The sequence below is a fragment of the Fulvia fulva genome, chromosome 2 (genome assembly GCF_020509005.1).
Source record: "Fulvia fulva chromosome 2, complete sequence".
In the NCBI taxonomy this organism is placed as follows: Eukaryota; Fungi; Ascomycota; class Dothideomycetes; order Mycosphaerellales; family Mycosphaerellaceae; genus Fulvia; species Fulvia fulva.
In genome coordinates this window covers 4,521,492-4,543,992 of record NC_063013.1, presented here as the reverse complement: position 1 = coordinate 4,543,992, position 22,501 = coordinate 4,521,492, and the positions used below count along the sequence as shown (strand labels likewise).

At 54.2% G+C, this 22,501-nt stretch overlaps 9 protein-coding genes across 9 annotated transcripts; 5 read left to right on the top strand and 4 right to left on the bottom strand.

The window, feature by feature from the left end:
* Positions 1-8: 8 nt before the first annotated feature.
* CLAFUR5_03285 (uncharacterized protein) lies at positions 9-1,523 on the top strand (the record flags this gene model as incomplete). Its single annotated transcript, XM_047902433.1, has 1 exon — positions 9-1,523. One exon carries the CDS (start codon positions 9-11, stop codon positions 1,521-1,523), a length of 1,515 nt encoding a protein of 504 aa, XP_047757945.1.
* A 2,365-nt stretch (positions 1,524-3,888) lies between these two features.
* On the bottom strand, positions 3,889-5,409 carry CLAFUR5_03284 (Cytochrome b2, mitochondrial; the record flags this gene model as incomplete). The annotated part of the gene is made up of 1 exon (XM_047902432.1): positions 3,889-5,409. One exon carries the CDS (start codon positions 5,407-5,409, stop codon positions 3,889-3,891), a length of 1,521 nt encoding a protein of 506 aa, XP_047757946.1.
* Positions 5,410-6,657: 1,248 nt separating this feature from the next.
* On the bottom strand, positions 6,658-8,007 carry CLAFUR5_03283 (General transcription and DNA repair factor IIH subunit ssl1; the record flags this gene model as incomplete). Its single annotated transcript, XM_047902431.1, has 1 exon — positions 6,658-8,007. One exon carries the CDS (start codon positions 8,005-8,007, stop codon positions 6,658-6,660), a length of 1,350 nt encoding a protein of 449 aa, XP_047757949.1.
* A 711-nt stretch (positions 8,008-8,718) lies between these two features.
* CLAFUR5_03282 (Ras-related protein Rab-11A) lies at positions 8,719-9,715 on the top strand (the record flags this gene model as incomplete). The annotated part of the gene is made up of 6 exons (XM_047902430.1): positions 8,719-8,732; positions 8,844-8,891; positions 8,945-9,205; positions 9,291-9,345; positions 9,395-9,639; positions 9,700-9,715. The coding sequence occupies 6 exons, from the start codon at positions 8,719-8,721 to the stop codon at positions 9,713-9,715; spliced, it is 639 nt and encodes a 212-aa protein (XP_047757950.1).
* A 301-nt stretch (positions 9,716-10,016) lies between these two features.
* Positions 10,017-12,179, bottom strand: CLAFUR5_03281 (uncharacterized protein; the record flags this gene model as incomplete). Its single annotated transcript, XM_047902429.1, has 4 exons — positions 10,017-10,540; positions 10,595-10,695; positions 10,745-11,967; positions 12,150-12,179. 4 exons carry the CDS (start codon positions 12,177-12,179, stop codon positions 10,017-10,019), a joined length of 1,878 nt encoding a protein of 625 aa, XP_047757947.1.
* Positions 12,180-12,186: 7 nt separating this feature from the next.
* On the bottom strand, positions 12,187-13,345 carry CLAFUR5_03280 (uncharacterized protein; the record flags this gene model as incomplete). The annotated part of the gene is made up of 3 exons (XM_047902428.1): positions 12,187-12,446; positions 12,488-12,659; positions 12,713-13,345. 3 exons carry the CDS (start codon positions 13,343-13,345, stop codon positions 12,187-12,189), a joined length of 1,065 nt encoding a protein of 354 aa, XP_047757948.1.
* Positions 13,346-14,174: 829 nt separating this feature from the next.
* CLAFUR5_03279 (uncharacterized protein) lies at positions 14,175-14,773 on the top strand (the record flags this gene model as incomplete). Its single annotated transcript, XM_047902427.1, has 3 exons — positions 14,175-14,201; positions 14,255-14,347; positions 14,402-14,773. The coding sequence occupies 3 exons, from the start codon at positions 14,175-14,177 to the stop codon at positions 14,771-14,773; spliced, it is 492 nt and encodes a 163-aa protein (XP_047758726.1).
* A 212-nt stretch (positions 14,774-14,985) lies between these two features.
* On the top strand, positions 14,986-18,256 carry CLAFUR5_03278 (Aminopeptidase 2, mitochondrial; the record flags this gene model as incomplete). The annotated part of the gene is made up of 5 exons (XM_047902426.1): positions 14,986-15,425; positions 15,478-16,243; positions 16,299-16,355; positions 16,415-16,601; positions 16,653-18,256. 5 exons carry the CDS (start codon positions 14,986-14,988, stop codon positions 18,254-18,256), a joined length of 3,054 nt encoding a protein of 1,017 aa, XP_047758725.1.
* Positions 18,257-19,175: 919 nt separating this feature from the next.
* Positions 19,176-21,447, top strand: CLAFUR5_03277 (Meiotic coiled-coil protein 2; the record flags this gene model as incomplete). The annotated part of the gene is made up of 4 exons (XM_047902425.1): positions 19,176-19,250; positions 19,313-19,396; positions 19,522-19,964; positions 20,013-21,447. 4 exons carry the CDS (start codon positions 19,176-19,178, stop codon positions 21,445-21,447), a joined length of 2,037 nt encoding a protein of 678 aa, XP_047757955.1.
* Positions 21,448-22,501: the final 1,054 nt, after the last annotated feature.

The window sequence follows — 22,501 nt, the reverse complement described above, 5'->3', positions numbered from 1 at the left end:
CCAGCACAATGTCCGAACACAAAGCTGCAGAACCACCACACAGCCTAGTACCACACCTGCGCACGATCCTCAACGACCTGCAGAAAGAGCAGTACCCAGATCTGCCCAATCCCGAAGGCCTAAAGCGCAGAGCCTCTGTAGCATTCATCATTCGCGTCAATCCATCCTATGCGCATTGGCCCGAGTCTCAGACACAGAAGCACGATGATCTTGAGTCTTACTTTGGCCAAGCATGGGTACAGCACGGCGAGCCCGAAGTCTTGTTCATCAAGCGTGCATCACGGAAGGGAGACAGGTGGACATCACACATTGCCCTTCCAGGAGGAAAGCGCGATCCTGAAGACGCAGACGATAAGGCAGCAGCAGTAAGAGAAGCATGGGAGGAGGTGGGCGTAGATCTGGACAAGTATGCTGTCGAGTGTGGCAATCTGCCTCAGAGACTTGTGACGACACATTGGGGCAAGAAGCCTTTGTTGGTGCTGTGCCCGTACGTCTTCCTGGTGACGCAGCATGAGATACCACCACTCAAGCTCCAGCCAACTGAGGTCGCGAGCACGCATTGGGTGCCCTTGCGATCTTTGCTTTCTCCATCACAACGTACCATAGCCTTTGAGGATGTGTCGAGCCGAATCGCGAACCAGGAGACTGGTGTAAAGAAATGGATGCTCAGCATGATCTTGGGCAAGATGATGTTCGCAGCTATCAACCTGGAGCCGACAGAGTCTCTACACAGTGTCGAATCGCCTGCACAAGATACTTTGCAGGACAATAGACATGCGCGGCTTGGTCGCATCGATCAGCTCAACGAGCTTGGAAGCAGGTTATGGCGGAGCGATCTCTTCAACCAGTTCCCTCCGCCGAAGAACGATGGTCCTCTCCTGCTCTGGGGTTTGACACTAGGTGTCGTGAGCGACTTCCTCGACCTTGTGCCACCGCATAATGCCCTCGAGCTATGGACGTACCCTAGCTTCACGCCTCTTGACGTGCGCTTCGCAGTGTGGCTCCTGACCTACAACTTCAAGAACCGAAAACGTGCCGAGCTACAATCAGGCGCAGAGTTCAAAGCCATGAAGCCATCCTTCGGCGGCGCATCAGAAAGTGGTGTAGGCGTTGCAAGCGCTGGGGCAAGTGGTTACGCAACACCTGCTGGGGCTGGAGCAACGTTTCCAGAAGACCCCAGCGTTTCTTCCACAGTCCTCGTTGAGCGACCGAATGAGCTTCTACGGAAAGCGCTGCAGCCGGATGAGACTGGGTTCCACGGTCTCGGAAGCGGCGTTGGCGCAGGAGAGGTGAAGGAAAAGAAAGCTGCGGTACAGACAATACTTGAAGGGTTCGTGGAACGTGTCGCGAAACTTGCGCTGCCAGAAATCTCTAACCGCGGCAGATACTATGTGATTATACGACGAGCCGTGGCGATGGCGTTGGTTGGGAGGGCGAGCGTGGCTGTCGTTCTGGCCGTGCTGCTGTGGAAGCGGTTTCCGAAAATGTGGCCGGCGAGGATAAAGCGACTCCTGCAGCGGTGAGGCAATGCATCGGAAGTCGGCATGCGACACAGTATGTCTTGCGGTATATGGAATTTTCTGCTGTCCATATGCTGCAAGAGACGTTGAGGAAAGAGCGTCACTGTGCGCTGAAACTGTAGCGCGGAAAGCCAGCGAAGTGAAAGCAGGGGGAAGGGGTGTGGCGGCAGTGAGGAGAATTGCGGGGCGACAGTGGTATGAGGCAGTGACACTTCAGCGGGATAGGGCAGCGAAATGCGACAACAACAACAACAACAACAACAACAACAACAACAACAACAACAACAACAACAACAACAACAACAACAACAACAACAACAACAACAACAACAACAACAACACACACACACCCAGATCCGATCGCAAAGAAAAACGTGGAGAAGCCGACCGGGGACGGCACGATGCAAAAAAGACGCAAAGCGACAGCGACAGCGACATCAGGTTTCACGACAACGATCACGCCGAGAGCGACGACATGTACGACCGACTAGGCAAGGGACGACATGACAGCACGACAGGGACAAAGGACGGCGAGACTCCTTCTCCAGGCGCCAGCACGAAGCTGACGGACTGATGAAAAAGATGCACATGGAGAAGGTGGGACTTGAACACCACATCTCGTGAGTTGAATGGTACTGGCGGACGATTGTCACCCGTCGCATGTCAAAAGAATGAGACAGCTAGGGCCCCTCACGTATCCTGCCGTTGGACGACCTCCCCGAAAAGAGTGATTTGCCACGAAGGGCAAAGGTGATTGACCTCAAAACAGGCGAATGGCGATGGAGGGAGTCGAACACCTCGTTTCTCAGCTTAATGGTACTGGCATGAATGAGGCTGCCACCTTCGCATGTCGAATGAATGAGACAGCTAGGGCCCACTGAGTGTCCTAACCGTTGGACGACATCACCTGAACAGGTTTGATGATCTGTGATGATGCAGTCAGCCGACGGCGAGGGGAAGGGGAGACCTACTCGAAGGTGATACTGCAAACAGTGACGATTGTCGACAAGGACAACGCCGAAGCCATGAAGGCTGCTGAAGAAGGTGGGAATCGAACACCACATTTCATGAGTTGAATAGTACCGGCATAAAGAATCTGCCACCCGTCGCATGTCAAAAGAGTCGACAGCTAGGGCCCCTCATGCGTCCTTCCGTTGGACGACCTCCTCGAAAAGGTTGATGCTGCAAGCAGCGGATAGACCACATTTCAGGAGTTTGGAATGGTACCGGCATGAATGAGGCTGCCACCCGTCGCATGTCAAGAATGAGACAGCTAGGGCCCCTCATGTGTCCTAACCATTGGACGACCCCCCCCCCCTTTGATGAGCCAAAGGCAAGAGAGTCTGATAGAGAAGAAGGTCAGCCAAGACGGAAAGGGAAGGAGGACTTACCAAAGTCTGAGTGGAGGGGCTTGGTCATGTGACGGCGGTTCTTGAATGGTCGTGTTGGATGTTGAGAAAGGAAAGATGGAGGAAAGAGAAAGAGAGCGCCAGGTCATTCTCGCGAACCTGAGCATCGACCACCAGTACCAGACTACGAGCTGTGCTGTGGAGCACTCGCCGATGACCAGCAATTGCTGAGCAGCTATGATCTGGCCAGTGGTATGCGACGGGTTGCTGAGCAGCCTCCTGTCTAGCCAGTGGCATGCGAGGCAAATCGGGATAGACTTCAGACATTCGGCTTCGGCATGCCGAAGTCGCTGCCATGCTCCGGGCCGTGAACGTGAGGGTGCATGGTTGACGCATGACTTCCACGAGATAACGTACCAAGGCTGACGCCGAGGTCAGGTCGAGATGGAAGAGCACAACGCTATTATCCGTCCTCGCCGCAAGGCCTTCGCTGGAGGAGACAGGACAAGGGTTACACACTGCCACGACAGAGCTTCGACCGCTTGGACACAATGATTCTGAGTCATGAGGGTCCACAGCTGCTCTTTGGAGCTCGGACAAGTCATCCTAAAACCAACCAGCGAGAGCGACGGTGATGAAGTCTCTGATTGCTGCGCTGCCGAAAATAGCATGCTGTTCGATGCGAGCTTCTTCGGCGGACAACGAGCTGCAAAGCTACAGACCGTGTGAAATCTTCTGGGCAAGCAGCTGTGCCCATGTGACCTTGACTCGGTCGTGGAAACGGCAATCAATCAGGCAGCAAGGAGTCTCTGCGGCGTGTGGTGATTCACGAGAGAAGAGACTGTCCTTCCGGCATGGAACAGTGACCGGCGATGTTCCCTGATCGAACAAATTTTCTCGCGTTCCATGTAGCATGCTCATGTTGTGAGGCGTCAGAAGCTTGCTACCGCTACACCTCGTCATCAGGAGTATACATTTGTCGCGAACATATGCATCCATATACATCCTACATACATACTCTACAGCCTCGCCTTAACCTGCCGATCCAACCTCTCAAGCCCACTCGGTCCATCCCAGATATCCCTCTCCACAGCCCTCGCATTGACATGCTGCGGTCCCAATTCACCGACCTTCTCCACGCCCAACAGCCTCATACACGTTTCCGTCTCAGCTTTAAGGATCTCAAGCACTCGCTCCACGCCCTTCTGACCAAAGGCTCCGTTGCCGTACAGAGGCGCGCGGCCAAGCCCCACACCCTTCGCACCAAGTGCCAGAGCTTTGACAATGTCTGTACCACGCTTAATACCGCCATCTACCCAAACATCGATGCGGTCAAAGACCTCTGGGCAGTGCTTCCGGATCTCGAGGAGGGTGTGAATCGCGGGTGGTGCTGTGTCGAGGGCGCGACCGCCGTGGTTGGAGAGAATTATGCCGCGGATTTGAGGTGCGTGTAGGGAGGCTAGGTAGGCATCTTCATGCGTTTGGAGACCCTTGAGCACGATTGGAAGCTTTGTGTGTTTTGCCAGCCAGGGTAGAGTCGTCTTCCAGGTGAGATCTGGTGCTGTGCCAGCGAACAACGCTTTGCCCACTCCACCGTCCCCACTCACGTTGATTCCGCTGTTGTCTGTGATCGGACGTTCCGACGTCTTGGAGGCACTCCCCTCCTGCACCGAAGACCGCACAGGCAAATTACTAGCCACATTCTTCTGCCTTTCATCATGTTCTCTCTTACCCGGCACCGGCGCATCCAGTGTCAAGCAAATAAACTTGATGCAAGGCAGGGCATGTATCCTCTTCAGCACATCCTCGCTCTTCTTCCTCTCCGTCTGCACATACAACTGCCACCCAAAGACCTGCCCCGGCTTCGCATCTGCGACAATCTGCTCGGGTGTCTGTGATGCATTGTTCGAGATGATCTGCATTGCTCCGTAGTTCGCGCATGCCTGCGCCATTCCGTGCTCGCCGTCAGGATGACCGAGTCGTGCCATTGCGGCGGGAGATATGAAGAATGGTAGGTTTACTTTGTGGCCGAAGAAAGAGGTGGACGTGTCGCAGTTTGTGCAGTCAACGAAGACTCGAGGTCGGAGGAGGATTGATTTGTAGACTGCACCGTTGAGGTTCTTGGAGATCAGGTCGTCGCCGGCTGAGAAGTAGTAGCCCCATGCTTTGCCATTGAGTCTCTGCGTTGCTGTCTTTTCGATATCGTCGATGTTGAGGCATTCGTCAAGGCTGAGGATCTCCTCTTCCGAAGCCACTGAGCCCGTTTCTTGTGGCGTCTTTTCAGTCGCTGGCAGAGTGCTCGTGTCAAAAGATCCGAGTCTGGCAGATGCTGGGAGACGTTCTTCGAGGGTGCCGGGTGGGTGTATGGGATCATACTCTTCTGTCGCGTCTGTGCCGGCGAGCTGGAGGATGATCTTGCTACCGCCTGGATGACCTGGGAGAAATGACGTGACATCGTAGACATTGCCATACAGCACAACCCAGCAAGACTCTGCCGAGCGATGCTGCTGCACCTCTTCGTATGTGAAAGTCTTTGCCATGTTTCAAGAGGCTCGTGAACGTACGGTACGATGCTATGGATCAGCGACAACGAGAGCAAAGCGAGACCAAGAACGGACGCCTTACGCTCGAGAACAGAGAACAGATGCTGGACTACAGAAGATGCACGCGACTAGGGAAACATGGCGATTGATGACACTGTTGGGATGGCGAGGCGACCACTCTTCGGCAGGAGATAGGCCGAGCGAATGAGAAGCTTAGTCTTATCGGCGTTTGGACAATGGTCGGCATTTTTGGAGAGTGCAGGTGGCAGAGAACATCACAGTTGAGATGTCGAGCAGGGCACTATCCGTTCATTGAAGGTTCTCACACTGGTATTACCAAGCATAAACAAAGGCAGTGTTCGGTCATTCCATCTTTGTGGCTTGTAGAGGTTGATGAATACTACTTTCATGCAAGGCAAGACTTCCCGATAGCCTCAATGTGGCAGCGGTTCCCGGGCTACGGTTCGCTCATATGCTTGCCTTTTAGTTCGCACACCACTCGATACCACAGAGTCTCCAGGGCGTATGCCCTCGCGACTTGTCAGTCTCGCGAATGCAATAGCGGCCAAGAGGTATATGATTCTGACACATGTCCCTCCACATTGCTTATACGTGTTGCGACAGAGGCCCATGACTCTGGAGCTGCACAACTAAGGCCACGGCAATAGTGGATGTTGTCTGCCATTTCAACACAGGACCCCGGAAACTGACGCTTACACATGCGCCTCCGCATTGTAAGGACAAGTTCCCGGCGCTGCCCCACGAGTCAATGATTGCAGCATGTCGACAACGGGAAGCTGTGGCCACACCGAGACCGCCACGGCCAGATAGACACGCGACGGTTGTCAAAGCTTTGGCTCCGGAGCAGCAGCGACGAATGTCGGGCATGCGAGCAAGAAGATGGTGGTAGTCTTCATGGTGATGCTCCGAAAGGGAGTCCTGGGGGTGAAGACCAGTGACTGATCGCGCAAAGCAAGGGCGTCAATGCTCCGGGCACCACGACTTGTAACGGAAGCGATTTTGTCCACAGTGGGACATCTGAACTTGCTCGGCACAATTATTGGACAGCTACGTTGTTGTAGCGTCGCATGTCAAACTGCCTCGCGGCTGTGTGCTGGCAAGTATCGCCCATAGCTACAGTATGCCAAGAGGCTTTCACGTGGCATCCCGCAACGTTCTGGCCTCCATCCGGAGATTTGTGAATGGCACTTGGTCAAGCGGCTATCCATGACAGTCATGAGGCACTCACGTAGACGTGCCGTTCGTTGCCTCAACTCCTGGCAGGTGCGCAGTACTCATGCACCCAGGACAATTGTGAATCACCTCATGTGCAGCCACATCGCAGTCAATGCAGAAGTGGTTCTGACATGTCTCGCATTCATATCTGCTCGATTCCGAGGCACCTTCTGCTCGCTTGCGCCGCGGTTGCTCCTGAACCTCCACTTGTGTCGTGTCGTGAGCCGCCGGGACTTGTGGAAATCCTGACAGACAGCCATAGCACTGCACACTTCCTTTCTGGCGTGCTCGCTTCCATGACACCTCTGCCCAGTTCTGGAGCGGGAAAAGGTGATGGTATGATCGCGCCAGATGGGTAGACAAGATCAACGTCAAGTCGCAGGTCGGGCAGGTCGCCGGGAGGCTGCAGACTTTCGCTCCACATCTACTGCAGAGGTAGCCTCCACGCGTCAATTGCCCATGGCAAGCGCAGAGTGTTGCCTTCTCCTCGACAATTCGCGAGGGAAAGCCCATCATGAGAAGATTCGCCTGGTTCCGCCTTAGCGCTTCGGCATCTGTGGACCTCATGACTGGTGGTGTGGTTGACTTCATCAACTGCTCTCTGAAGTCCACATCGTCAGTCGCGACATTATAGCACGTTTCGTCTCCCTGGTTCGTCTTGCGGCAAATCTCGGCACATATGTGCATTTGTGCTGCGAGGCCGATGATGCTGACGCGGATGTGGTCTTTGATGCATGCTTTGATCGTGTCGTAAATGTCGCCTGGATCTGAGGTGAGAAGGGCACCCATGATGACTACAACTTCTCTTGTTCCGTGGGAAGGCGTGTGGTAGAGGGCTGCACGAGCCATATCCAGGCCATTCTGAAGAGAAGGATTGCCTTTCGGCTCCTTCTTCGCATATTCTCCCAGTATGGCGATGTGATCTTCTGGGTTGCCCGACATGTCACTGACTCGAATTGCTAGGCCATCTTTCATGCCTACTATGCCAAGCTGCGAGATTGGGTTCTGCTCGATGAATTCTCTCACGAAGAATTTGGCGTACGTAAGCATGAGGAGATACCTCGTAGGTCGAAGATCTTTCTCCATCATGGCTTCTGAAAAGTCCAAGAGCAATATGACGTGGCGTATGATTCCGCGTTGAAGAGGCGTTGTGTCTTTAGTGAGTCGCTTCCGTTTGGCTGCTTCCTCTCTGCCACCCAGCACATCTTCTATGCTGCCGCCGGCGGCTTCCTGGTACGCCAATTTCGAGTTGGCTGAGGCTTCCCATCTGGCCTTTTCGCGGCCCTTTGGTCGAGACGCCATCTGCGTCCCTGTGGATGGACCATTCTCCTCGTCGTACTCAGGATCTGAGTCTGCCATGATTGATGGTCCACGTGTCTATTCTTTCTGCCGGTCTGGAGATGCGTTCATCATCGCCACGTTCCCAGTATCCGACTGCCAGACACGACCAGTTCAAAGAACGGCGCCAGTTGTCCTGTGGTCCTGACGATATTCGGGGGTGATCGGCTGGACGGTCGGTCGTGGCGTTGCCAGAGGGAAACAGCGATATCGAGCTTCGGAATGTGCTCCAAGGGCCTTCGACAGAACCCTTCTTGTCGAAGCACCGCACGCGCCTCGCTTCTACTTCCTCAGCGATTGCTACGCGACTGACTTACGCTGGCGTTGTATCGCTTCCGGTGAGGCCGAGTATTCGTCAACACGGTCATCTATTTTGTGGCTGACGCGAAAGTGATTCGCTATCACGTGTAAGTACCACTAGGCCTGATGTGGCTGGCGACCGTTCTTATCCATAATCCCACACGATCGGACCCTTGATGCTGGTCCCAAAGCACACTACCACATCTCCCCCAAGTCCACCGCCGCTGCCGAACAGGCGACAACATATTCACCACCGCGCCGAACACATCGCCTCTCCGTGTCAGTGACTCGCTCCAAGCGACCGTGTCACTCGCCCACCGATCAAGTGCGAACAGCAAACGGGAACGCCACAAGCGCATACTTCAATCGAGCCCCTCAGTGCACTCCGTCCCTTGAACACATCTATCAGCGACAAAGAAAAAGCGCGACAACATGGCGAACGACGAGTAAGTGACATTGCAGGAAGCCATGGCTTGAGACACTGGAGAGCACTCCGGGCACCATGGCTGCTCTCCTTCTTTCGGGGACACTCCTTGCTAACACATCTCACCTGCTAGATACGACTTTCTCTTCAAGGTCGTCCTGATCGGAGACTCAGGCGTCGGGTATGTACGCCCCATAAATAACTCCGTAAGGCATTCAGCTGACGGCATCGAAGCAAATCCAACCTCCTCTCTCGATTCACCCGCAACGAGTTCAACCTCGATTCGAAGTCCACGATCGGTGTCGAGTTCGCTACTAGGAGCATTCAGGTGGATAACAAGACCATCAAGGCGCAGATCTGGGACACCGCGGGCCAGGAGCGTTACCGTGCGATTACATCTGCCTACTATCGTGGAGCCGTGGGCGCGTTGCTCGTATACGACATCTCCAAGCACAACACATACGAGAATGTTACCCGGTGGTTGAAAGAGCTGAGGTACGTAGTGCATGGGCGCCTCGCGCGATGGCTGCTACGACGTGGCGGTGTGATTTCGATACTGGCTAACACGCCTGGGCTGCAGAGATCATGCGGATACGAACATTGTGATCATGTTGGTGGGAAACAAGAGCGATCTGGTAAGACAGACTGAGATATGCTGGAAAGAGAGGTGCTAATAATGGACAGCGTCACCTCCGAGCAGTCCCTACAGAGGAGGCTAAGCAGTTCGCATCCGAGAACGGCCTCAGCTTCATCGAGACCTCAGCTCTTGACGCATCGAACGTTGAGCTTGCCTTCCAGAACGAACTCACCGAGATCTACCGGATCGTGAGCTCCAAAGCACTGGACCAGGGTGAACAGACAGCTGGGCCTTCACAAGGAAGCGCGATTCCACTCTCGAGCAGCACACCACCGGGCGATGCCACGAAGAAGTAAGTTGGCCTATCAAAAGAGTCCGTGTTTTGAGAAGCAGTACTGACGTTCGACCTCAGGGGCCAGTGTTGCTAGACGCATCAGTAGGAGCGTCAGCCATTACCTAATTTCATGACTCGAGAGTAGGGCAGGCGTCTGAGGCAGCGATGTTGCTGTGGCGGGACCCAGGGGCATCTGATCAGTGGGGAACGACACATGGCTGAGGTGGCGTTCGGCGTAATAGGCAGCCCGCGCGAGCTTGAGATAATGCCTTGCAATGAATGAAATGCTTGAAACTTGCACCGAGTTCGCATACTGGTACCCTCTCTGTTGACCTATGTAAAGGCAGTCCAACTCCTCGTCGTATCGTACAGTAGATGTCGTCGCAGTGCTAGCACTACTTCTTGCCCTTGGCAAGGCTACCACTGGACTTCTTCGGCTTGGAGGCCTCGGTCTTGACCTTCTTCGCCTTCGGCTGCTCATCCTCGACCTTGATCTTCTTCTTACCCTTCTTACCAGCATTCTTTTTCTCCTCTTCCTCCTCCGCTTTCTTTCGTGCCGCCTCCAACTTGTCGAATTCCTTGGCCTGCTCCATTGCGACATACTTTGCCTTGATCTTGTTGAGATCCTTCTTCAGCTGCTCGAACTCGGTGTTGGCCTTGTCCAGGAAAGGACGGAGCTGGTCACGAGCCATTCTCTCGTCTGGGTTGAGAGCTCCTTCGGTGATCATGCCATCGAAGTAGTTGTAGACGTCCTCGTGAATCTCCATGAACTGCTGGAGCAGCGATCCTGCCTTCTTCTCGGCGGTGTGGTTCAGGGTCATGGCTAGAGTCTTGGCGGCCTCGTCGAAGGGGGAGTCCTCGTCTTCGCCAGTGAGACGGCCAGTCATATATCCGACGGAGCGCTTGACGCATCCCTCGCCTACGAAAGTGTTAGTGAGTAGTCAGGACATTGAGGACTCAGCACATCACGAACCTTCTTCATCCTTGCAGCGATCGTACGTTGACTGTAAAGCCATGGAAAAGAAGCCAGTGTGGCGATCCTGGCGTGCCTGGGTAGCGTCAAGCTTGAGATTCCTGAGAGTAGGTTAGCTAGGTCCAAGGGTTTGAGAGGCGGGAATCTTACTGGAGCTCTTGTTGGAAGACTTCCTGATGTTTGGCGACCGCCGCCTTGACACCGACGGTCGCGCCCCTGAACACGGCGTGAAACCCGCTCATCTCGAGTGCAGTGCAGGCTGGTTCTTGATCGAGCGTCTCCTTGATCACGTCGACGTCGCGGCAGATACGGAGAGACTGGTACTCCAGAAGGGCATCCTGAGCCTTTTTGACTTTTGGCCAGTGCATACCAATCTGCTTGATAGCTGGCTCGTAAAATTGCTCTGTCCATACCTCCTTCGAGCAAAGCTTGGACTCATGCTTGCCATCCTTGCGTAGGAAAGCCCTTATGGTGGCCCAGTGCTTCTGCTGTTGCTTCTGCTCGAACAGGGCGATAGCGGCCTTGGAGAACTTCGGAGAACGTTGCTGAAGAGGTTCGGTGAGGTGCTCATGAACGGCCTGGCTGAGCTCGTCAAGGTAGAGAGCCAACTTACTGTCGAGGCCGTGCTTCGGCTGTCCGACGATTGCCTTGAGAGCCTTGGCGCCTTGAACATACTCACGGATGACCCAAAGGTAGACTCCCTCGAAGAAGACGGTGAATTGGTGGTGGGTATAGTCCTCAAGGGATCGTAGGAGCCCCGGAGCGGCAAGACCCAAAGCGTAGCGTCGAAGACTTGGGATGCCAGTAGCTTCGGCGTCAAGTTGGAATTTGCCAGCCTCTTCCACGCCTTTCAGAGTCGAGTAGTGCTGGTTAGAAACAAAGAACATGGGTAGCTGTTGGCCTTCGGGAAGGTGTCCTTTCAGGGCATCCTGTAGCTTGACGGTGACATCGTCGTTGCGAGTCTTGACCACGGCGTACCAGCGTGCGTTGTCGATGTCGCTCTTCTCATCTATGGCTTCCTGCAGGTCACTGTTCAGCTTGCTGAGCTTTGCAGCACGCTTGGGCGTATCCTGTGCCTGCTTGCGAGAAGTAATCTTTGTCTTCAGCAAGGAAATCTGATTCTGGAGCTGGACCGACCGTGGGGTCAGTCGTTCGTATGTCTTGATCGGCCGCTCTTTGTCCTTGTAGTCTTTGGCAAGTGCTGGGGCAACGTTGTGGTCTGAGTTGGTCGCGATGATCGCCAATCTGCCTTCAAATCGCTCGCCATATCTCGCGACCAAACGATCAACAGTGGTGTCACTGGCGATACGACTGATCGGGGACACGATCCAGAGGCTCTGACACTCCCTCAGATAATCGTTGGTGGCATTGACCTTCACCCGGTTGGTGTCGCTGATGCCTGCAAGGAGTCAGCAACCTAGCTATCGAGAAATGAGCTGTGTTCATGCCTGGGAGATCAGTAATCATTATGTTCTGGAGAAGGCGCGAATCTCAAATGCCGATCCTATGCCAGGTCAGTCTCAGTTCCGGTCCCATGTCCTGCTCGAAGACATACCGAACGTGTTTGTTTGACCAGCGGCCACATGCTGGGCTCATCCCCCTTTGGAGGTAGAGTCGATCAGTGGATCGATGAGGGCTCGGTACTCAGCTTTGGTCTCCGCCACGAGACTCAGAGTCAAGTCGTCGTTCCCACTGAATACGTCAGTGTAGCATGCTGCGCACCAGGTGTGTAAGATATCAACGGCTTTGTTGCCGAAAGTGTGGTTGGAATAGAGGAATTTCCGTGCAGCCTCCTCGGACGCAAACTCCTTGCGCTGGCAGAACAGACTCCGAAACGTCGCTAGGGCTGTGCCTGCATTCTGCTTGTTGCGTACCTTCTCATCCTCATCCCACTTTTGTCGAACTTGTAGGTATGCAGTACAAAGGCGTCGAAATGTTCTTTGAGTAATTTCTTGACCGTGTCCAGGTCAAGGTATTCTACATCTGCCGCAAACTTCTTCTCCTGGCCGGGAAGGGGCCCAGAGTACTCGGTGACAACACTGGTACAGCTTTCTCCTGCGGCAAGCTATAGACCACATTAGCCATGGTATACGTGCCTGCGCATAAGAGATTACGTACTGCTCTAGCCAGGTCTGGAATGTCAATAAGATAATTGAGAAGCGACGACTTTCCAACTCCTGGATTTCCCACGAGGGCTATCTTGATGACTGCAGGTTCTGGGATCTTGAACAGACCCTTGCCCTTCTCGCTGAAATTGGCCATGTGGCTGCTTCCGCAAGGGTGCTGCTCTACGATCTTGCAGACGTCCCGGACTATGCCTGTGAGTCGCTCTCTGATCCGTGGGATTTCTTGGTCGTAAGCTGGGAAGTCTGGCAACTTCTCCATGCGTTCGTTGCAGGTGGCGTCGTAATTGACCTCCACGTCATCGCCACCATCGCTGGAATCGTCGGAATCGCTTGAGTTATCGGAGGAATCGAGACACTCCACCTCTTCGGCGGGGGGTTCCGGTTCGTCAGATGTACTGTCACGATCTTGCTTCACGTCTTCGTCGTCTTCAGAGAGAAGCATTTCGGCACTAGAGTTGGCCTCATCGTGGCCGGCGTCTTCAATGTCCTCGCTGAACTTCCTTTTGCTCAAGATTTCGGCAGGGTCGAGCGGAGAGAGTACATCGTCCATGGTCGCAGGTGAGTTTGGAAGAGCTGCCGTGCCCTCGGGCTCTGCTGCTGTGGTAGGGCTGATGGTCTCAGACATGATTGTGTGAGAGTTCTGAAGTGTGTGAGTAGTGTGAGTAGTGTGAGGTCAAGGTCGGTGTTGTGGTGTGGGGTGGCAAGAGTTCGATGAGAAAGAGCACTATAAGTATCCTGCCAGTGGCCGATGCTTCTCTTGTGAGAGCGCGAAAGGCGCAATGAAGCCCACAATGAAGACATCTTGCCACTTGCATGTGAGGAGAGGCAGGAACGTGAAGCGGGTTCGAGGCTGTAAGTGAAGGCTAAGCGAAGTCGGCTCTGGGACTGTGTTCCAACTCCCAGGATGCGTACAAGTGCAGAGTGAGAAACGAATGCTAGAATTCGGGACACTGTAATGCCGACATCAGCATGCACTCAGAAAGACTCCAGCGCCTTGCGACGACCAAGAGCCGGTCCTCACAGACGACAGTACTACCACGGCGTCCTCTTGATAATCATCCATTGATTCTGTAAGACGCGATATATAGATGACGTTGCATGGGTGTCCAGCCTGGTGTCTTGTTCTGATGAATATGTGGCATGACGGGCAGCAACTACTTGTCTGTTATCGTTTTGGCTTGATGGAAAATTCCGATGATAGGCAATATCTTGGTACTGATACATACCAATGCTGTCCAGAAGGAAAGTGGGAAAGAGTGCAGAGTGATGTCTGATCAGTGAGCCTCGGAGGTGCAGTTCCGAATCACCCCTGCAGGACCCTGACCAAGCCGAATCGTCATGCCCGCTGCATTCACTCAAACATTCGCGAGCACGCGACAACAATATTTGGCAGTTTACAACCTCTTCTTGACGACATGAGGTAACGCACATCTCCGTCCGACCAAGTCAGCACGATGTTCTGCCTCAGATCTTGGGTGCTGGTAAGTCCCGCCGTCTCCCATGCTTTACCATCACCATGCTAACCTGTTACCAGCTTCTCGTGTGTCTCATCAACCAAAGCCCTCTGTACATCTTGCTCTTCCTGTCCGCGAACTATGTGCTACAGCGGCCCTGCGTGTATTGCTCTGTGAGTACCAATGGGTGGCGCCCAGACCGGCGAGCATCGGCTAATACTTCCTAGATCCTCCTCTTCGTCCTCGTCTTCTCCCTCTTCGACTTCAGCGCCGACATCTTCGAGCCGCGATGGAATGAGAACGCTTTCACGACGATGTCGAAGACCGCGACATCAGTACTTGGAGGAAATGCGACCTTCACAGAAGCAGTGCTAGAGACAGCCAGTCTTGCACTCTCGGCAGTCAACGGGACGGGCGGCAGCATAGCGAGCGCAACGATCGACGGTCTACGGCAAAGACTCATGGCTGAGGCTGCTCCAGTCGTCAGTGCGACGGCTTCGAGTACTATGAACGGAACGAACGGCTTTGTGTGGCTGCGTACTTTGACGGACAAATTTCAGTTCAGAATACCGTGCTTGGACGTCGTAGTACGGTTATGACGGCATACATTGGTTCGGCAGGCATAAAGGAGGCGCAACAGAGGACATGATGGGTTACGACAGCATGGAAGGCGTTCTGGGTAGGCTCGTGAACTGAAAGAGTGGATACCCTACATTGAGCAGGAGAACATGGATACAGACTGGACCGAGGACAAAGGTTCATATGCATGCTGTATAGAAGCTATCGTTCGTCGAAATCGGTCACGTGACTGATGCTGCGAATCTCAAGTTCCAGGTTACAAGGCATTGCGCACCGAACATCGTACATCGTCCTTCATTGCGGCCCATCGTCAACAGCTCGTTCTCCCGGCCTACGTTGCATACGCATGCGATCGTCGCTCGGGTTGCAGCGGCTTGTTGCAGGTCCCACTTTGGTACGATCAGGTGGGGTGTTTGCTGCATGCCGCCATCGAACGACCTGCTGCCTGTCTAGGCCACTCTCTCTCCCTGCACAAGCAAGGGACCAGACATTCACACCTCCGAATCCTCGTCGATCAGCACATACCCTTGTCCCAAAAGCGCGTGATAGAAGAGTTGCCCGTCGGACAGCTTACGACATACCACAACAATACCAAAGCATACGATACTGTAGCAGCGAAGCTTCGAGCTTGCTAGTAAAGATGGCCTCGGACAGGGACGTCTTGCCAGAAGAGTAGGTCTTTTCATGATGTCAAATAAGCACAAGGCCTGACCTATGCTTGCAGTGTCAAGCCCATCAACTATGCCATCTCCCTCAAGGACCTCAAGGCAGGCGAGCCATGGACCTACCAAGGAACAGTTGACATCACCATAGACATCAGAAACGCTACAAAAGAGATTGTGCTCAACACACATCAGCTCAAAGTGCACTCTGCAGAGGTTGTCACAGACTCCGGCAAGCAGTCATCGTCAGTACAAGCCTCCAGCATTAGTTTCGATGAGAAGTCCCAACGATGCATTCTTTTGTTCGACCAAGCGCTGGAAAAGTCGCCCAAGGCATTGCTTGCCATAAGCTTCGAGGGTGTTATGAACGACTCAATGGCTGGATTCTACCGATCGAAGTACCAACCTACGGTGGAGGCGTCGAAAGGTGTAGCCAGGGACGACAAGAACCACTACATGTTCTCGACGCAGTTCGAGAGCTCCGACGCTCGCAGAGCATTTCCCTGCTTCGACGAGCCAAACCTCAAGGCGACCTTCGACTTCGAGATTGAGATCCCAGACGACCTCGTGGCATTGAGCAACATGCAAGAGAAGAATACTAGGAAGAGCAAGGACGGACACAAGATGGTGAGCTTCGACAGGACCCCAATCATGTCGACATACCTACTTGCGTGGGCATTCGGCGACTTTGAGTACATCGAGGACTTCACGAGGAGGAAGTACAATGGACAAAGCTTGCCCGTGCGTGTGTACACGACCAAAGGATTGAAGTCACAGGGCAAGCTAGCATTGGAGAGCGCCCATCAGATAGTCGATTACTTCTCAGAGGTGAGCTGCTGTCGGATTGTGAAAGCGTGACGATCGAGAGACTGACATCTTGAAGATCTTCCAGATCGATTACCCACTACCGAAAGTGGACCTGCTTGCAGTACATGAGTTCGTAAGTGTCAATGTTCGTTTCCTTAAGTGTTGGAGCACAGACTGACATACATTCGATAGTCGCACGGAGCCATGGAGAACTGGGGTTTGATCACATACCGTACCACAGCTGTACTCTACGATGAGGTCAGCTCTGATCAGAAGTACAAAAACCGAGTGGTGTATGTTGTCGCCCACGAGCTGGCTCACCAATGGTTCGGGAACCTGGTTACGATGGACTGGTGGAACGAGCTCTGGCTAAACGAAGGTAAGCAGACCTAGTGATGAGAATAGGGAACGCACTCTGACAATCTCTCAGGCTTCGCCACTTGGGTCGGCTGGTACGCTGTGGACCACTTGCATCCAGATTGGAATGTCTGGGGACAGTTCGTCACCGAGGGCATGCAGCAAGCTTTCTCGCTCGACGGCCTTCGCACAAGTCACCCTATCGAAGTCCCTGTCAGTAACGCGCTTGAGGTCGATCAGATTTTCGACGCCATAAGCTACCTCAAGGGAAGTTCGGTCATTCGTATGCTGGCAGCACATCTCGGAGTGAAGACGTTCTTGCAAGGCGTCGCGGATTATCTCAAGGCCCACACTTACTCTAACGCCACTACAAGCGATCTCTTCTCTGCGCTGAGTAAAGCTTCTGGCCAGGATGTGAACACTTTCATGGAGCCGTGGATTCGAAAGATTGGTTTCCCCGTGGTTACAGTGGCTGAAGAACCTGGCCAGCTCAGCTTTAGGCAGTCAAGATTCTTGACCGCCGGTGAGGTCGAGGCAAAAGAGGATGAGACTGTCTGGTGGATACCACTGGGCCTCAAGACTGGACCACAAGCCACCGACGCTCAGCGTGAGCCTCTCACGACGAAAGAGGACACTTACCGCGACATCGACACTGACTTCTACAAGGTCAACGCTAACCAGACTGGCTTCTATCGCACTAACCTGCCTCCTCAGAGATTAGCTGCACTTGGTAAGGGTCTCGACAAGCTGTCTGTTGAAGACAAGATCGGACTCATTGGAGATGCAGGCGCTCTTGCAGTCGCAGGCGAAGGCACAACGCCCGCTGTCTTGTCACTGCTCGAAAGCTTCGAGAACGAGTCCAGCTATCTGGTCTGGAGTCAAGTGCTCTCCAGCCTGGGCAAGATCCGCTCCACTCTCGCATCCGACAAGCAGGTTTCAGAAGCTCTCAAAGCTTTCACTCTCAAGCTTATATCACCAGCAGTAGAGAAGATCGGATGGGAGTTCAAATCAGGCGACGACTTCCTGACAGGCCAGCTTCGTACACTTCTTATCACACAGGCTGGATTGGTAGGTCATGAGAAGGTTGTTGCGGAAGCTCAGAGACAGTTCAAGGCCTTCACCGGTGGCGATCAGAAAGCCATTCACCCTTCGCTCAGATCTGCCGTGTTCGTCACAGCCATCAGGGCTGGTGGTACAGATACATACGAAGCTCTGAAGAGTGAGTATCAGACGACCAAGTCTGTGGATGGCAAGGAGATTACGCTAAAGGCCATGGGCTCGGTACAAGAGGAACAGCTCGCCTTGGACTACCTAAACTGGGCGCTCAACGGTGGCACCGCTATCCAGGACATCCACAACGTGGGCATGCCTCTTGGAAGCAACTCGAAGGTGCGACACGTGGTATGGGAGTTTGTGAAGTCGAACTGGCCTACCCTCAGAGAAAAGCTCGGTGCGAACATGGTTGTACTGGAGCGCTTCCTCCGCGTTAGCTTGATGCAGATCACGGAGGAGAACATTCGCCAAGACATTGAGAAGTTCTTCGCCGACAAGGATAACAAGGGATACGACAGAGGACTCGCGGTCGTCAACGATACTATCCTGGGCAATGCGAAGTACAAGGAGCGCGCACTCGAAGGGACACGCGAGTGGCTGAACGCTCATGGGTACATCAAGTAGCAGTGTGTGGAGGATAAGGTGTATAACGAAGTATCGTCTTGAGCGATGCCGCGCCTGGCTATGATATTGCGGTCACCATGGAGCTCGTTGGAGCATGGTACCGAGCGCGAATGCCATCGAAAGAAGCGTGCGCCCAGCGCCCAGATGGGCGTTCACTGCTGGCCGATGGTGGGCGTCGCGTAGCGAAAAGTGATGCTCTTGACCATCTGAGTCATTGCTCGACTGAGATACAGTGAACAAGAGCATCTCGAGACATGCAAGAAACTGAGAGCAGGCCGTAAACTCCGCCTGCAAACGCCACCGAGCTGTACGTATGTTCCCCTGCTTTCGTGATGCTCGTGCCAGTATCGCTACTCGACCATCTGCAGCCTATGAAGCGATGCGCAACTGTGACATTGCATCGCGATGAACGGTAGAGAAGTTAGTCGCCTCGCTAAGCGCGAAAGTGATTGCCTTGCTAAGTGAGTGAAGACGCAGGGACAATAACAATCGCCCCTCGTCACGCGCTTGCCATTGTCGACCACGAGGACTGGCTATAACTACCACGAGCACCTCACATCTTTCCTTCCTTGCACATCAATCTTGACGACCACCACCAACTTGCATTTACCAGCTGCCGCAACATCGCACCTTCCCCTCCTTCATCGCTTGGGCTGCACGACTCGGTGCATCCGCTCCTGCTCGACGGCAACTACCACGCGACACCTGCCATTGACGCGACCGCAACATCTTCAACCTCGATCTGCAACCACGCGAGAACATCGCACATCACCGATCAACACCACCACCGCGACCGCAACCTGTCGACCATTGTGCATCTTAACCACCACGCGACCGGCATACTCTTGCAGGGTCAGCGACTTAGTGCCACTAATACCCGCCACCCTTTCATCGCAACTTCAGCACATCACACACAGTCATGGAGTGGACCGGATCTCCAACCAAGAAGGCTTCAGCCTCCTTCAGCATCTACGACGAGAACACTCACAGCCAGGTTGGTGCATTCATTCACTCGAATCCTTTCCCGAAAGTCTGCTGACCACTCCCGCTTCTCAGATGGGCCTGAAGCGCACCTCGAGTGCACTTCCGTTGCCACTAACGACGGCTAAATTCGTCAACCGCATGGGACCTCCGCCAAAGGTAAGTCACGCGCTGAACGCCAAACTTCCACGAGACACCCCCTCGACTGGCTTAAAACAAACACCACATACACACCAAACTTCATCCTTACTTTTGCTCTTCTTGCTTTGACTAACGCCAGACAGCACCACAACATGCCGGGCCCGGTCGACGAGCTCCTCGCCAAACTCACCAACCAACAAGAGCTACTCGCACGTCAGAAGCGTGAGCTCGAGGACGCGGAGAACCGCAGCAGCCACTCATCTGCCACCGACCCAAACGCAAACACACCACCCACCGACAGCTTCTCGTCTGATGGTCGCCCAGACGCCGCCGAGGTGATGCGCCTCAAGAAGGAACTTGCGCTGGCCAATGAGCGCATGTCGCAGATGGATCTCCAGATCACCCAGTCCCGCATTGTTCAGCACACCATGGAGGAAGCCATTGGCTCGCCCTTCCCGACCGCACAACACCTGGCCGCGAGCATGCCCGTTCATAACATGATGTCGGCCGCTCAATCCAACCCATACGCACGCGTCGACAGCCCGTTCGAGCGCGGCAGCTTCAACATGCCGCAGCAGCAGCAGTCGTATGTGCAGCCAAGGAACCCCCTTGCGCCACCACTAACGATTCGCAGCTTCGACTCGATGCAAGGTCTCTCACGCCAGTATGGTGGCTACAACAACCAGCCAAAATACACTCCGCCAATCACACCTGCCCCGTTCCAAGCACCGTACGCCATGCCGAATGGTGTCGGCAACCACCAGCTGCCACCAGTCGGCACCAAGCTCTCCCCTACTGCTGCAGAGTTTGGTGTCGGCCGTGGCCAATGGTCGATGCAGGCACCACCAGCATACGCTTCTGCCACTGAGCCTCTCAACTACCGCCGCCTGCTGGATCGTAACATGAGCTGCAACTGGAAGTACATTGTCGACAAGATCGTCTGCAACAACGATCAACAGGCGTCCATCTTCCTACAGCAGAAGCTCAAGGTCGGCACTGCCGACCAGAAGTTTGAGATCGTGCAAGCCATCATCGACCAAGCATATCCGCTCATGGTCAACCGCTTCGGCAACTTCCTGGTCCAGCGCTGCTTCGAGCATGGCACCCCAGAGCAAATCATCTCCATCGCTCAGAGCATCCGTGGCAATACTCTCAACCTCAGCATGGACGCTTTCGGCTGCCACGTCGTGCAGAAGGCGTTCGACTGCGTGCCAGAAGAGTACAAGGCAATCATGATTCACGAGCTGCTCCGTCGCATCCCAGAAACTGTCATCCACCGCTACGCCTGCCACGTCTGGCAGAAGCTCTTCGAACTCCGCTGGAGCGACTCACCACCACAGATCATGAAGTACGTCAACGAGGCCCTTCACGGTATGTGGCACGAGGTTGCTTTGGGCGAGACTGGCAGTCTGGTAGTCCAGAACATCTTCGAGAACTGTCTGGAGGAAGACAAGCGCCCGTGCATCGACGAGGTCCTGGCAAGCATCGACGTCGTTGCTCACGGCCAGTTCGGCAATTGGTGCATCCAGCACATCTGCGAGCACGGCTCTATCCCCGACCGCACTCGTGCCACCGAGCACGTCCTCCGCTATGCGACTGAGTACAGCATGGACCAGTTCGCCTCCAAGGTGGTCGAAAAGTGCCTCAAGATCGGTGGCGGTGACTTCCTCGACCGTTACCTCGACCGTGTTTGCGAAGCTCGTCCTGACCGCCCCCGCATCCCACTCATCGACATCTCTGGCGATCAGTTCGGCAACTACCTCATCCAGTACATCCTCACCAACGGCGACCCTGAGCGTCGCGAGATTGTGGCTGCTCAGATCCGCAAGCACATGGTGTCTCTCCGCGGCTCCAAGTATGGCTCTCGCGTTGCCATGCTCTGCTGCAATCCAGCCTTCACTACTCGTCCAGGTCCACCAGCTGGCCTTCCACTCGCTCGCAACAACAGCGGGGGTGGCTTCGGTGGCGAGCGCTTCGGAGGTGATTACAACCGCTCCTTCCAGGGCCCATCCGACCGTGGCTACGGCGGTATGGGTCGTGGCGGCTATGGCGGTGGTGCATACCGCTAAGCTATCTTGCAATCTATGGCGATACTGGACGAAAGACGATCTTCTGTCCACCCACGCCACCACGTACATGCACAACATACCGGACATCAAGCATGACGCCCGCTCGAATCTACTGCTGCCGCATGCTTGCTTGTCTGCTCGCTTTCTACGCTGAAAGACGCTTGGGATCTTATCACCCTCGCTTATTGGATGCGTGAGGCATTGTTATCAAGAGTGCTTTATCTTGACAGCACTGTCTCCTCATGAGCAGCAAGACAGGCTGGACCGGCTTGCATTACTTTCTTCATCTTAGCCATCTGCAGGCGATGTCTTCCTTGTTCTCGGACACAACACAAATGATACTGTAATCGGAGGCGAATGGTGCTGCAGATGGGACTCGCTGGTATGGTATCTTGGGCGTTCTAAAAGATGGGCGCGATGTAATGATACTGCGTAATAATTAGCGCTAGAGTTTAGTGTCTTCGTAATGATATGTTTGCTTAATACATGTGTCGGTCGCCAGTGTTGTGCAGTGTGCCGGCTCACTTCAGAGGCTCCAGCGTTTGCACTTTCACACGTCAAAGCTCCACATCCTTGTCACTTTCTCGGCTGCTTCCCGCCGCTCTGAGCTCTCTTGAAAAGTCATCGCAGTCTCCAACCTTTCCTTTCCACAACAACACCATCAACAACGACCCCGATTGCCTTGCCTGCCGGATTAAGGGCCCGGCATGGCGCCAGAGGTAATCGAGGAGCTCGAAAGCATCGCGAAAATGCTCCAAAGAACGGCACGTAAGGAGCCAGTGAGGACAGACCTGCAAATTCGGAGCAACAGGACCAGCAATGTCGTCCAAATTCTGTAGACTGCCACGGAGGCAGCAACCAAGAAAGCTTGTGAGGAAGATATTGATACGCAGAAGCATGCCGGCATGTGCACCGCCCTGCCGTCCAGAAGCGGTGAAATACTCCCATGTCCCTCATTGTGTCGGAAAATACCGCCGTGTCACTTTATTATAAAAGCGTACTGCTATGTCCCTTTATTGTGTCAAGAAAGCACTCCTATGACCCCTATTATGTT